Below are 13,645 nucleotides of genomic sequence, written 5' to 3'. Positions count from 1 at the left end.
TTACTTCCAGAGCGATTGCATACAACAGAAATAAATTCTTTATTGAACGTTTTTCATTAGTTACAGCCACTCATTTGCAAAATGAAGTCTGGTTTACAAGAACATAGCATTATGCTTCACTCGATTATCGAACAACGAGTAATTATAAAGTCTGTTTATGAAGGAGAACAAAAATGCAGGGTGGCCGAATATTATATCATGAAAACGCATAATCTCGATACGTATATCGCTAATCTACTGTTTTCTTAATATTAAGTATAATGTATTGCGGAAAATGGGGGTCCGTGCTGATTTGCAACCACTACATTTTCTTCCGGATGCTTTTCCGTTCTTAAATTATAACGAACGAAAGTAAATTTGATAATTAACATTCGTGTTAACCTTCCATTTGTGATCGTAGGATTAAATAATTTGATACTTATAATGTAATTAGTATCTCGCTATCGACAAGTATGAACGGGAATATGCACGGATGCAAATTTGCGACTAGAGCCACATCTGTATTCGTCGAGCTGTACTCAACTGTTTAAAAAGCTAGCGCCAGACAAAGAAGGGATAGACAGAGAAAGAAGAAAGCACGATGGCGGTCCTCTGGCTAATTGGACGTTCTATTTGCCGAAGCAGGAGACAGCATTGAAGGCGCACTGTTTCCAGTAGCTACGTTTACGTTGAAGATCACCGATGTCCAGTTGGTTTCGAAGCCGTTTTACGATCTGCTTCGTGAACAGGTAATTGATCAGAGCAGTCTCGATGCTCCCATCGTCGTCCACCAACTGAAACAAACGCTTAGGGCATCTCTTGGCAAGCCATAACCTCCATGCGAGTACACAGCGTGCGAATCGAAGGATATAAGGATATTCTGTCAATGTTGATATGTTGTGATTCGATGTGAGAAACCATTAGGAATGATGGCAAGTAAGCGAATGAACATTCGAGGGCATAAACGATTACTTAAAGCGTTTTACAAGAGGCTTACTTCATTGCGCTTTAAAAGGATTCAGAATTAAATTTATTCGTCATTATTTAAATTCTTATTCAGGTGAGACTTACACTTTAGTAACTCGTAAACAATTCCGAGAGCGCAAGTTTAAAACTAACAATAATGCGCTTTATGCCGCTTAGCGGTAGTTTAACAACTACATTGTTCGAAGTTAATTGCTATTGCTTCTAACGTCAGACTTTTGTGGTATTAACTTTTTTATTTTTCGTGAAAGCTAAAGCGCAGAATGTGTACGGCTCGATAAACATTGGTTGTACAGGTCGTATGGGCAAATGAAATAAATTTCATTGGTCGTAAAGCCAGGCATCGAAAACCAAAAAGACGAGTATGGGAAAAATTCTGTCTCTCTGCCTCTGTTCACGTATCGATCTCGATATTTTCCGTGATCTTTCGCGTTACTATCGCGAAAACCACGTTAATGGATAATAATGCCCCGGAAACTAACAGGATTTTATTTACGCTCAAAAGAGTTTCGCCGCGTTGAAAAACACCGGAAAATCGTTTAAAAAATACATGTGGATAACGGTATGGCTGAGCAAAGCATAGTTTTTTTTCTCCAGTTTCCGCACTGTCTCCCTCTTTCTCGTTCAAAAAATATACGTAAAATCGATGAAACGTAAAGTCACCGAAGCGAGATGAAGCATGCATGTGATGCAGGACAGGTAAATTTTAAAATGCAATAATGGAAACAAGTTTCAATATGCAAATAAATAAATATATTTAGAAAGAATTGGAAAAGGCGGGTGGAGCCAAAAAAGCAGCTTAATAATCCTAACTTAAAACAGTCCTCGTTAAAGTGCTTGTAAGCGGTTCAACAAATGAAATAACAATTTGTAAAAAGAGCGAACGATTAGGAAACAAGACGAAAAAGGAACGTGTCAGTCACTTCAGCCGAACGGTTAGTCTGACGTTTATAAAATCGTCGAATCAGCGTTCACGACGGACAACCGGACGCTAAGTGAAATCGGATTGCCGTCGTCGTGCTATCGATTATCGGATCAGCCGCAAATTTATCAGCCTTCCATCGAATGAACAGTCGCTTTTTATCGTCGCTTTTCTCTCCATACGTACTTCGAAAAATCGCCGCGGTATCCGGCTTTGCGTAAGCAATCTGTAAGATTAGTCCTAGTCGAAGTGATCACTTTTTAATATCGTTCGACTTTGTAAGACAGCCTTACGTTAATGTTTCTAAAGGAAACGTAACGAGATTCTTTTCAAACTTTGAAGATAGGCAGGATATAATAGATACAAAATAAGGTTACATACACACGAGGGAAAACGATATATCAGTTGGATATTTTTGCACAAGATACTCTCCTTTCGAAAAAGGCGGAATAAATTCTAATCGATCGAGGTTATGTTACGGAATATCGGCTCACCTCCGATATCCATTTCTCCGTAATATATGTATGCTAATGTCGAGCTATCATAAATTTCTTGTGCGATTTAAATACTTAAACAAACGAACCTCTTGCTACAGCTAAATCGTACATTATAACCTATTTGCAATTCAAACGTATAGATAAGAGTTACACAACAGGACTGCGTTCGAATAAATTTTCGATTTATATTTCATGCAACAAAAGAAAGGGAAAGCTTGAAAAATGTAAGAATACTTTGAGAATACTTTAATATTTCCTGCATTTTGATCTAATTTGGTTATGTTTGCAATATCGCACGTAACTTCCAAAGCAGCCAGCCCCTATGTGAACTTGCGGTCACTTGAACTCGTGCGATATATCGAGTTATCGAACGCGTCAAGTCTAGATTCACGGCAAATAAACAAACGCTTCGTATATTGGCCGAGTTTAAGAATCATATAATCCGAGATAAATAAGGATTTTCTAGAGCAACGAGATACTCGTAAACTTAAACGACTCGACGAGAGGAAATAACGAGCTAACTCACGATAGATCAGTGAACGTAATTTCGTTACGCTTGCAATTTACTTTGTAATCCATTGCAAAGACATACGAGTATTTCTGGGTATTTGTATCCTAACGATGCTTCTGTTCTTTGAGCGGGAAAGAAATTTAATTTGTCTCTTTGAAATGGTACCTATCAACGGTATATTGAAGTCTTAAGCAGCGGTCGTTCGCTTGGAAACATTTAAAGAAAATTGCACGAATATTTTTATCCGTCATTCTTTTCTCCATGTAATTCAGATACGTTCCAGAATAATTATGATTCCAATTCTTTCAGGCAATTACGAATCTCGAGGCACTAATCGATGTGTCTGGTCGAACGTAAATTGGATGTCTATAAATTTCAACAGATCGTTTGTCTATCGTCATGGCAGATGCAGAGATGTCGTTAAGAGAGGTCGACCGTAAAGATATGACTTATGGAATCCTAAAATCAATCGAGTCAACGTGTCGCAATTGAAATTGTGAAAATGAAGCGACTACTTTCTGGCGTATGGTATGTAGATACTTTGATGATAGTTGGTGCGTAAATAAGCATCTGTATCGCACCGTTTTGTAAATGTAAGTATGAAATATTTTCTGAGAAACGGTAAAGTATCATGATAATAATTATTATATGTAATATATACGAAATAATCTCGTATAATCTTGCATTCTTGTCATGGAATTCAGGACGACAAGGCGGCTTGAAACTATGCAACTGTATCGTGGTAAGCGGATCCTTTGTCTTTGACCATGCTGAGGACACGCGTGCGATTAAACCCGTATCTGTGGATTATCAGAGGTAACGTTAATTGCGCAGTTAACATCGCGCGTGCTCGAACCACTACGGTAACGTTAACGTGGCAATTCAAAATTGACTGAGTTCTAATCTCGTTTATCTGCACCACATATTGTATTGTTCTTATAAATATTTGGCAGATAGCACCCAGTGATTTCTGATCGATTGATAATGCTAGTAATTCTTAGCTTTGAAATTAATTCAAGCGAAGGTCATAAGAGAAATTGAAAACAGTTGTGAGAAGAACAAACTGTTCTTCGTTTTAGCAAATACATGGTTGACCCGGTTAGTTTGCACAAGCCTGCGGACAAAACTAACTCGATATCTGGCAAAGAAGTGGTAGATAAATTGAATTCGCGAGGCAGTCACTCACACACTGGAATAGAGACTGAGCAACAGGTATTCCGCTTTCTTTTCAACTACGACTGCTTTCTACCTTTACCAACTTCCTCGTGCGATTATCCTTTTCATTCTAGATCCTTTGCTATTGCTGTTCGTACGATTACCATTTTTCTTTTAGGTTCTATACGTGTTACGTCACTGAGATTGAATTAAGGAGTTATATTGTGTTTCAGAAGAATCCGAGATAAAACCCAATAAATCAGGGTTTAAAATTCGAAATAATCAATTTTAATCCTAATCTCGTTCGATTTGAGAGTTAGATACCTTCATTGACAGCCCACCAAGATAAATGTTTTCGGAAACAAAAATGCCTATCTTTTGATCGACGAACTTCTTTTGAAAATCATAGAAATTTCATTTAGCAGTTCTTGACTGATCCTTTCGTTGGATCTCATCAAGGATGGTCCAATTATTAACATTCTTTTGGCCGTTGGAAATGTCAAACAGTTTGAATGGGTCGAAAGTAATGCTTGTCATAATAATACGATACCACCGTATTAAAGAAAGGACGTTTCACTGTCCCTGGTGTGTTTCACTGTGGAATACGAGTTCGTAAGAAAACTGTTTTCATTCGTTTCGATGCGCGTGACCGTAATATGAATTGTCGCGTCTTTGAAAAGTTCCAGTTTCTCTCCTTTAAATGGCCCTCGACTGACGAAATTGTTCGAAATTATTATTTACTCACAGTATAATCTTTTTTCCATTTTCTAGGTGTTCAACCATGATCGTCGGTAGTATGATACAAAAGTTACATTTATTTGTTCTATCGCTCGGTTGCAATTAGCTATTTGATCGGTAATATTGTAAGAAAGAAAAGAAGAAAAGAAGAAGAAAAATAAAATGGAATAACAAATCTTTAAAAAGGTATAAAATATTTGCGCGATTGTCTGTGTATGAACATGCAAAGGCTGTTGACAGTCTGTACGTGAAGATTTGCTCCTTTGGATAAAACATTTCTTTTCAATCCTATACTTTTAGCCTAGAATTGAAACGAGTTCAAGACGAGCGTTACTGTCTTCCCCGTAGGTAAAATCGGGGGCAGCACAAGGTGAGAGGGTAACGAGGCACATTTATCATCGCTTGAGTGTCGCAGTAGCTACGGATTCTCTCAACTAACATGGGGCGCCAGCTCGTTATAAACGATATTCTCCTTCTTCATTTACACATCTCTATTTTACAAGGGACTAACTAACAAGTACAATCGATTGTAGTACTTCCATCAATTTGACCAATCTTCTTACATTCTTTACGTGGATTGTTTAATTGGGATGGGGAGGGGGGATTTTGTTACTTACGTCTACCTCGTTTAAGAGTCTCTCCTTGTCAGCAACTGGAAGGGCTGTTGACCAGTCGACTAAGACCACCAGGACTACAGCCATGAATACAGCAATTCGTAACGACGACATATTTCCGTCCTGTAACAGAAACTTTATTAATCCGGTTAATTAAGAGGACCATAGCTGTTTCATGTCTTAATCCAAATTGTTTTGTACAGCTTGCTCGTTTTGAGCAAAACAACCAGAAGTTTTGATAAAAGGTAAAATTATCAAAGACCTTTGTTGACAAAGTAGATACACCAATTTACTCTTCGACAATTTTTAAAATTGATCACTTAACTAACGCCTACGAAACAGAAATAAACGAACAAACTAGTTCACTTCGGTAAAAATTGCTTCTTTGCAATTATAGGATTTGGTGAAGATGAAAATCTGTGTCTATTAAGATGCATACGCGATGCAGCACGTCAAACGCTTTTTGATACACGTATCGCGATCGTACGGGGGTAACGAGTGCTCACGTATCACCCCATTGGAAGCTCTAAAAGAACCTAACGACGGCTTCGTGTGTTGATTACGTTCCAGAAAATCGAATGATTGCATCTTCGACGACGGTGATGATTCGTTCACTGATGTAGATAGTTATTTAAGACTATGATCAAATATAGTCTCTATCTGTCGCGGAAATTCTTTCTGCAAAAATAAAAACGATATCTGACTCATGCCTGAATCCTCAGGGACGATAGTCGAATTAAGTAAGACGGTAGTCCCTAATTATACAGCTTGTATTCAGTACCAGTGCTACTGGCTACCAGTGATAATTTAAGATACGCGGGCAGGCAGCTTCAAAGATGCTCGTTATCTTTATAATCCTTTCTGAGCCAGCGACAGATAATCTAGGATTCAAGGATTTTATGATCTTCAATAGATAACGTTTCTCAGACGACAATTTTATAACGTAAAAGTGAACAATGATCGTGTTTCTCGATAAGCTTGTCAAGTACGAAACGTCTCAATGGCTCTCACGTGTGTAATCAGGCGTAACATAAAAGATTTCCAGGATTCTGATACGATAACTTCCGGAGAAACGCACTCGAATAAAGTTATGAAGTTATGAAGTTATGAATCCCGAACTCGACGATCTCGAACAGGATTTCGTTAAAGTGAGCTCTGCCATATGAAGAGATTGGATCTAGTCAGTAGTGAAATATTTTGAACATTGTCAAAATAGGCTAGTCACAAAACCAACGTCGATTGATTTCATTCATTTGAATTTGATAATCCGTCGCCCAACAATTTCATCGGTAGAGCCGACAGTTCGATTCTGCTTGATGAACACGGACAGCCACTCTAGCTGTCGTTGACAGAACGATAACTCAACGAAGGAAATTCCGAGAGTGACACGGTGCTCCCCTGTTTTAAAAATACTGCCATTGGTGGCTGAAGCATCGTGATGCGATTCCGTGATTAATTAAATATTGAAATAATAGTGAAAATAGCCCGAGGTTGAGCCAATTTACCGTACGTATATCAACATAGCAGCTTCCTATTTGTTGTATCGTTTTACGTTGAACTATGCACGCGTTAGGTGTATCGTTATAAGAGGTGGGTAAAAGACGGGAGAGGATCCGATAATTACATGCTTGTTGCAGGGTGTTAAGAAACGTTGGCTAGAGTCGTTTGTCTTCGAAGACAAGGCAGCACAATGACGAGTAATTGCGCGACTCCATGGGCAACAGGTTCTCCGACTCTCTCTTTCTCTCTCTCCAATACGCGAATTAGAAGAACGGCCGCTCGTAATTGTAAGGTATAACGCGTTCGGGTGCCTATCGACGACTTATTTTAATTTACGTTAACTCTAAGAAACTATCACGCATGAAATTAGATAACACGAAAATTTTGTTTTAATCCTATTGAAAGGTATAATCACTGACAGTAATAATTTTACGAGTAGTTGTTAACACGATCATAAAATAAATCAATTTTCTTACATACTTTATTATAGACGTAACAAAATATTAACTTGAAATGATATTCGTGATGTTTTTTAAAGATTAAATAATATTCTGCCATTCCAAACATTTGTATTTTATATAACAAATTTTTAAAGCCTAATTTTATGATTTTCAGATTTTTTTTTATCGTTATGTCAAATGGTTAATTATATCGACCTGTTCAACTTTGAATACGAACAAATTGAATTATCCAGCGTGCAAGAGAACTACAATGCATGGAAATGAAGCACTTTGTACACATTATTGAAGAAAAACATATAATTTTCCGAATAAACCATTGCGCGGAAAAATGGGCTTTTTACGATAATTTTCACTGAAATGTCAAAGTCATTGTAGTCGAAACCATTTTGGAACGAACTGTGTCGCGAACAAGTCACGTAAATGGTGTCAAACTAATTTCCCATAAACGTGTAATTCCTCTTACTAATTTTTCTATGATTTTCACGAATGCATCGAAAGGATCGAGAAAGATATTGGCAATGGTAGCTTTGATTCTTCCGTACATATTTAGCCAAAATGCGACGATTAACGTTCAAACTGAATCTACCTGTCAATCGACATTGATCTATCAATCGAGAAATAATTAAACTTTACGTAGCAACTGCACATTTATTGAAAGATAAACGACGAAACACCTCTGTCTCCCAATGCAGTTATTTGAAGAAGCCAAGAAAGGAACGTTCGAGCAAGCGATTTATCGAAGATCGTGCAAAAAGCGAAGAAAGTAAAAATGATATACGAAGAGGACTAAGTACCTCGTCGAAGGAGTTGCGGAAAATCGAGATGCGATCCGAGGGTTGTCAGTGACAGCGGTTGCTTTTCGTGAGCAGCTGCGAGGATCGGTGCTTCAGCAGCAGAGTGACTGAGCTTGCAAGCACGCGACCACTTTATATCCGAGACACGGACTGGGTCGGCGGCGTTGGTGGTGGAAACGCTGGGGGTGGAAAACCCACTCCCGAGCCACTCTTTCGACGATCACGCGTTTCGCCGACGATTCGACGATATTTCGACGCCCGAATAGGAGCTTTCCGAACCATCGTCCCACGAGACACCTCTCCGTCCCCCACTACGATTTTCTCACCGTACCAGATACGAACGATTAAACGATTAATTCGATGAATACACGATTCGCGAATTAACCCCATGGGACTCGTTCGTTTTCGCGAACCGTAGCTACAAACGGCAAGGGAACAAAGAGAGATACTTTTGAACGCATTAAAGCTCCTGCTTATCAAGCCACTATCCTTCGATTCGTATTCTTTACGCTTACCGTTTTCCGCCTTATTCGGGTGACGTAATCAAAGGAGCATTACCCAGAAGTGTACGCAAGCGTGCGATGAGGACCAAATGGCGATAATTAATACCGTTTAGGATGAAGTTCATAACTTTGTACGGAACGAATTGAACGCAGAATGATTAGTTAGGTACGTACGTAGTTTCAGAGCATCACTTTGTCGGTGACAAAAGCATTCGGTATAAATGATCCTCTAAACTCTAAACCGATACGTTTCATTAAAATAACAATGCTCGAAGTGATCATGTTAATTCTACGCTACGAACTTATTCATTTCAGCGCCTTTTCTTTCATTTCATTGGAAATGTAAAAATTCAAAGATATGCGAATACTTGAAGGAATATAGAGACGCAGTCCTAGTAGGGTGAAAAATTAACGTACAGCAATCTTTCTTCGATTACGAAAATAGTTATTATACCAGTCCAAGTAAATGGAAAAACAATAATTTTTCATCACGTCCGGAAGCCCACTGTCAGCCTATCGGACGGACAGAATTGCGGGGCATTGCGGCAGCTGGGTTGGAAATTCGTGGTGACGAGAGCCAGGAATGTCTCATCCCCCAAAATATGCCAAACGGCATGCTCGGTCGACGTACCACAGGCTTGACTCTTGCCACGAGATCACATTCGTCCCTTTCTACCCCTGTATCTATCATTCGGTCGTGTTATAACGCGCCCTGTGTTTGTTATACGCGACACACGCCGCTCTCAATGGATTCCTGTTATAATCGAACTATTACCAGGCTATTTGTACACAGTGAAATCGTTTTGCGCCAAAATCATACCGAAATTTAACTCTTCTCGATCGTTGTTGTTCACACAAAATTTCGCTGCCTTCTTTTATTCCATCGGATAGTCGGTAAACGCCAGAGCATGGAAAACGCAACAGGGTTAAACTTCTTCCTCGATATTTCTTAGGACATAACAGTCGCTATAGACTAGATGTTGGTTAAAAAAATTCTTCGAAAATCATGTTCCATTGAATTCCATTAAGACACGTTGTACAAAGTGTCTGCACTGTCCTTCGTCTCAGCCTTCATTATTGCCATTGGTTGCATCGTACAACGACGATTTGATGCAGGTAAAATTAGCAAATTAAACGAATTAGCAAATTATGTCTGAATTGTGAGGAAAATAATCTACCTGACCAATTTGTTTCAGTCGTTAACTAATAAGAAAAGTGGAAACGGTACATTTGTAACTACGTCGTCCAAGCCTTGCGTTCTCGACACCAGCCATCGAAAGAAAGTGGTGAAAAATGGAAATTCGATCGGCGGGTGAGAAGAAAAGTATGAGTTTCTTCGTAAGTATGCTCGTAATCAATGGAATCAACGAATAAAGAGCAATCGATAGTCGGTCAGCGATAAGTAATCGGCTCGATAGAAATGGGCTATCAAGTATAGGGCTTTGAAGAACGTAACCAAACCAACGATGGCGATAAAACGCGATAAAAGCTGTGGGTCACTATTCACTAATACATTTTGCACGCTTTCCCAAAGGCACCAACTTCGGGTTTTTATTCCCGGCACTGGCGTCTGTCGGAAGTACTTGGGTATTTTGATGCCCGCTAAAAGTCGACTGTTTCACGAGACGTCTGAGAAGCTATAAACCTGCGTCACTTAATATTTATATCGAATTGGTAGTTAGTTTATATTCTTAAAGTATAAGAAGAAATCGGAAGACGTATTCTTTGAGGGAACAAGGTTACCGTCAATTGACTTTCGCTTGAGCTATCCAGTCATACTCCTACATTCTTAATACTCAAATACCTGTCACTTACAGACGATAACTGAACAATAAGCATTGAACAGCTATTACATTCTGCTTAAAATTAGTCTTAAAATGTGTCAAAGCACCTATCCTTATCTCTTTCAAAGCGTGAAAAGACAATTTTTGTATTTCGTGTTACTATTGTAGATTATCGTATTTTCCAAAATGTAGAAAATGGTACTTCAACCCAATCCGAGAACAAGGCATCCCGAAATTTCAGGTCGAAATTTTTTCGTCGCGCAGTTTATGGTTTAATTATGCAGGCATTCACACTCGTAAATGAAATTTTTATTCTCCCTTAGAGATTTTCGAGTTGTTAAGCATTCGGGTGTAAAATTGCAGCATAAGATAAGTCACAGCATGTAATGCAAAAATTATATCACTGGAATTTGCGTTAACGCATGTCCCACATAAAACAAGAAATTTTACAGTGTAAACGTAGATTATTTTCCCCTAGGAGTACACGAACTAGTGAGACCTCGAGATGGAATCATCGAAACGAAAAGGACATCAAAGTTGTCATTAAAAGTGAAGGTCGCTTGAAGATCATACAAGGATCATCGAGATGCATATAATAACAAAAATTGGGATGCAGATTTGGAATAATTGATTGCATAATGACAGTGAAGTCGATGATGAATCGATTTGGGCCAGCAACAAAATACGTACCCAGACACTTTAAGGATATTTATTTTTTATAATTTAATGAGCAACCTACGACTACTTGGTCGTGTTGTCGCTAATTAAGCATTTTCATAACGGTATCCGATGTCTTCACGTGCCATTCTTCTCTGTCAACTTCCCCATTCCATTTAAAGGAATTGCCTAACAACGCGAAAAATATATCCTTTGTCCTATACAGCTTGCCTATACAGTATCAACGACTTTACTTGAACTGGAATACACGCGACCACGTTCAAGGAACGGTCCTCGTCACCTTTGAATCTCTATCGCATGTCAATGATGATCGTATCTGTAACGTCAAGAGGTGCACGAACACAATTGTCTTTATCTTTCGACGATCGAGTGTTCGAACCGCTTTCACAGACAATTTGGAGAAGCATCGACTGAATCACAGTAGTACATACCGTTATTTGGTCAGGCACGAGGATCCAGTCTTAACGCCTTGTCACTCCTTCGTATACGATCTCTATTTCTGTTTTGTCATCAAACGATGCGATGTGGTTGTATGTTATTGAAAATACCATGATACACTAACGACACAGGATACGCAACAGCAAGTCGACCAGTAAATGCAATTTCCTGGAACATCGTAGTTTTAAAATTTCTTGAATCGCCATTCGATTGCGAAGACGATATTCTAGGATCCCCGAGAATATTAATTTGAAATGTTATACATCTTCTGTCTTCCTTTCGTCAGTTTTGTTTTATCCTTCTTGGTGACGTTACGTGATTCTTCAGGGGAATGAGAAAGGTGCCGGAGTTACGTAAATGTATAATAAACGATGAAGATCGAGTTTACACCCCAGGATGAGTTGCGAGAGCTGATAATTAACCCAAAGCAATTAAAGAAGCGGAAAAGACGAAAAATCAAAGGGGCAACCCTTTTTGACAAAGTTCACTTCCCTGAAGAACGTGTTTTTCCTTGACGTAATGGGAAGAATATCCGATACATAGAATGAAGTTTGAACGAAAGAGAAACGAAAGGCACAGGGAAACACGGAATTGACGACGTAGTAATTATCCAGTAACGAGGTAGAGTTTTGTTGGTCAAGAAGAGAGAAACGATTCCGAATCGATCGCGGAAAACGGCTGTCCTGAAACGGATCAAAGCTGTTACCCGGCTGAAATTGGAAAAGGGATTTATAATCAACGAGAAGTAGGGGAAAAGATTATCAAGGCTCTTTTGAAAATACTTCGATTCCTCGATGTCGTGCTTCTAGACGAGACACCGAACCTATGAACTTTCGGACACGAAATCATTTGGTTACTCAACTGCTAGTGTATGTTGCTTATCCTATTCGTACCCTAAATGCCACAGAGTACATAATAACAGGTGAGATACGACGATTCATTTCGCAAATAATGCAGACAAAATAGCTACAACGTAATTAACACGTAATTTCAGGTGATACTGTGATTCTAATATACGACCTGGAGAATTGGAGTCTTGCCGCATCTTTGATCTCGTAGGAAGGAAAGTCGAGGAAGAAATAGTGTGTTTTTTCGCAGAGTACGCTAGGTAATACAGGATTAGTTTACCGTGGTGGTCGCAAATCGTGTCGGTAATTCCTAGGTAGGAAGGAAGTCTCGAAGGGTAGTTTCTTTATCGAACCTCAATTCTTCAAATCGTGTACTTTCCACTTCTCTTATTCGCCGTCGATAAAATCAACGATTTCCCTCGTATTATAAATCCTTCCTCTTCCTTACTCTTTTTCTTATTTTGCACGATTAAGCCGAAATACCAACACGAATTTTAACAATTTCTTTGTAATTTCATTTCATTTTATATCGCGAGAAGTATCGTTAGAACTTCTCGATCCCTGGAGATTGTTCTCCGACTTTAAAATGGACTTTGTTTCTCGAAATTACAAGTTTGCACGAAATAAGATACAATGGGAACCGATAAACGGCTGATAATTGAAAAGTTATAACAAAAGACGAAAACGTTGTTAATGGGTAAACGAACAGGAAGTTACGATTCGAGTCGTAAACCTAGAAACATCTCGGTTTCTGACTGTGACGAGGAAAAAATCGCAACGGGTGGTTGAGTGGTACCAGAAAAGCCTTTAGACTGCGTTTCCATTATCCAGAACCGATCAGCCTGTACTCTGATTGATTTTCAATGTCGTTGACGCTTCTCGCAGTCTTTCTCACTCGTTTTATCCAACTTTTCCAAACTTATGTTATCGGGCAGTGCTCCTTACATCGTTCTGTTCACCAAACATTCCTCAAATCTTGATCATCAAACTCACGTGCTTTTTCCATTTCTTCGCGGACATTTAAAGATTAATGCATATTAAATTTGGCATATAACATTAGATCGTTATTCCTTCTACACGAGTCTTGGTATAATCCTGGCAATATACGATGAAACTTTTGGGAATACGCCATGTAATTTACGAGTACAAAATGAGTACAAAATTTTATCATTATAGCTCTGTCCTTTTATAGATGAAATACGTACAGCATAAAAGATGAGAAACATGGGTCTAACGCTG

The 13,645-nt window shown here is 38.8% G+C and overlaps 1 protein-coding gene across 3 annotated transcripts; it reads right to left on the bottom strand.

Annotated features, from left to right (window-relative positions):
* Window positions 1–187: 187 nt before the first annotated feature.
* LOC108554130 (prohormone-1) lies at window positions 188–8,290 on the bottom strand. Of its 3 annotated transcripts, XM_017909298.1 has the most exons (3): window positions 8,156–8,290; window positions 5,404–5,523; window positions 188–773 (listed from the first exon to the last, which is right to left on the bottom strand). In XM_017909298.1, exons 2-3 carry the CDS (start codon window positions 5,512–5,514, stop codon window positions 609–611), a joined length of 276 nt encoding a protein of 91 aa, XP_017764787.1. In that variant the 5' UTR covers window positions 5,515–5,523; window positions 8,156–8,290; the 3' UTR covers window positions 188–608. The 3 variants fall into 3 exon arrangements, with proteins under 3 accessions (XP_017764787.1, XP_017764786.1, XP_017764788.1); XM_017909297.1 differs by lacking the exon at window positions 8,156–8,290 and having other exon boundaries at window positions 5,404–5,624; XM_017909299.1 differs by lacking the exon at window positions 8,156–8,290 and having other exon boundaries at window positions 5,410–5,624.
* Window positions 8,291–13,645: the final 5,355 nt, after the last annotated feature.

This window comes from Eufriesea mexicana, unplaced genomic scaffold (assembly GCF_001483705.2).
Source record: "Eufriesea mexicana isolate 0111107269 unplaced genomic scaffold, ASM148370v2 scaffold16945, whole genome shotgun sequence".
NCBI classification, from domain to species: Eukaryota; Metazoa; Arthropoda; class Insecta; order Hymenoptera; family Apidae; genus Eufriesea; species Eufriesea mexicana.
The sequence above is the reverse complement of the archived record's forward strand: the minus strand, read 5'-3'. Positions and strand labels throughout refer to the sequence as shown.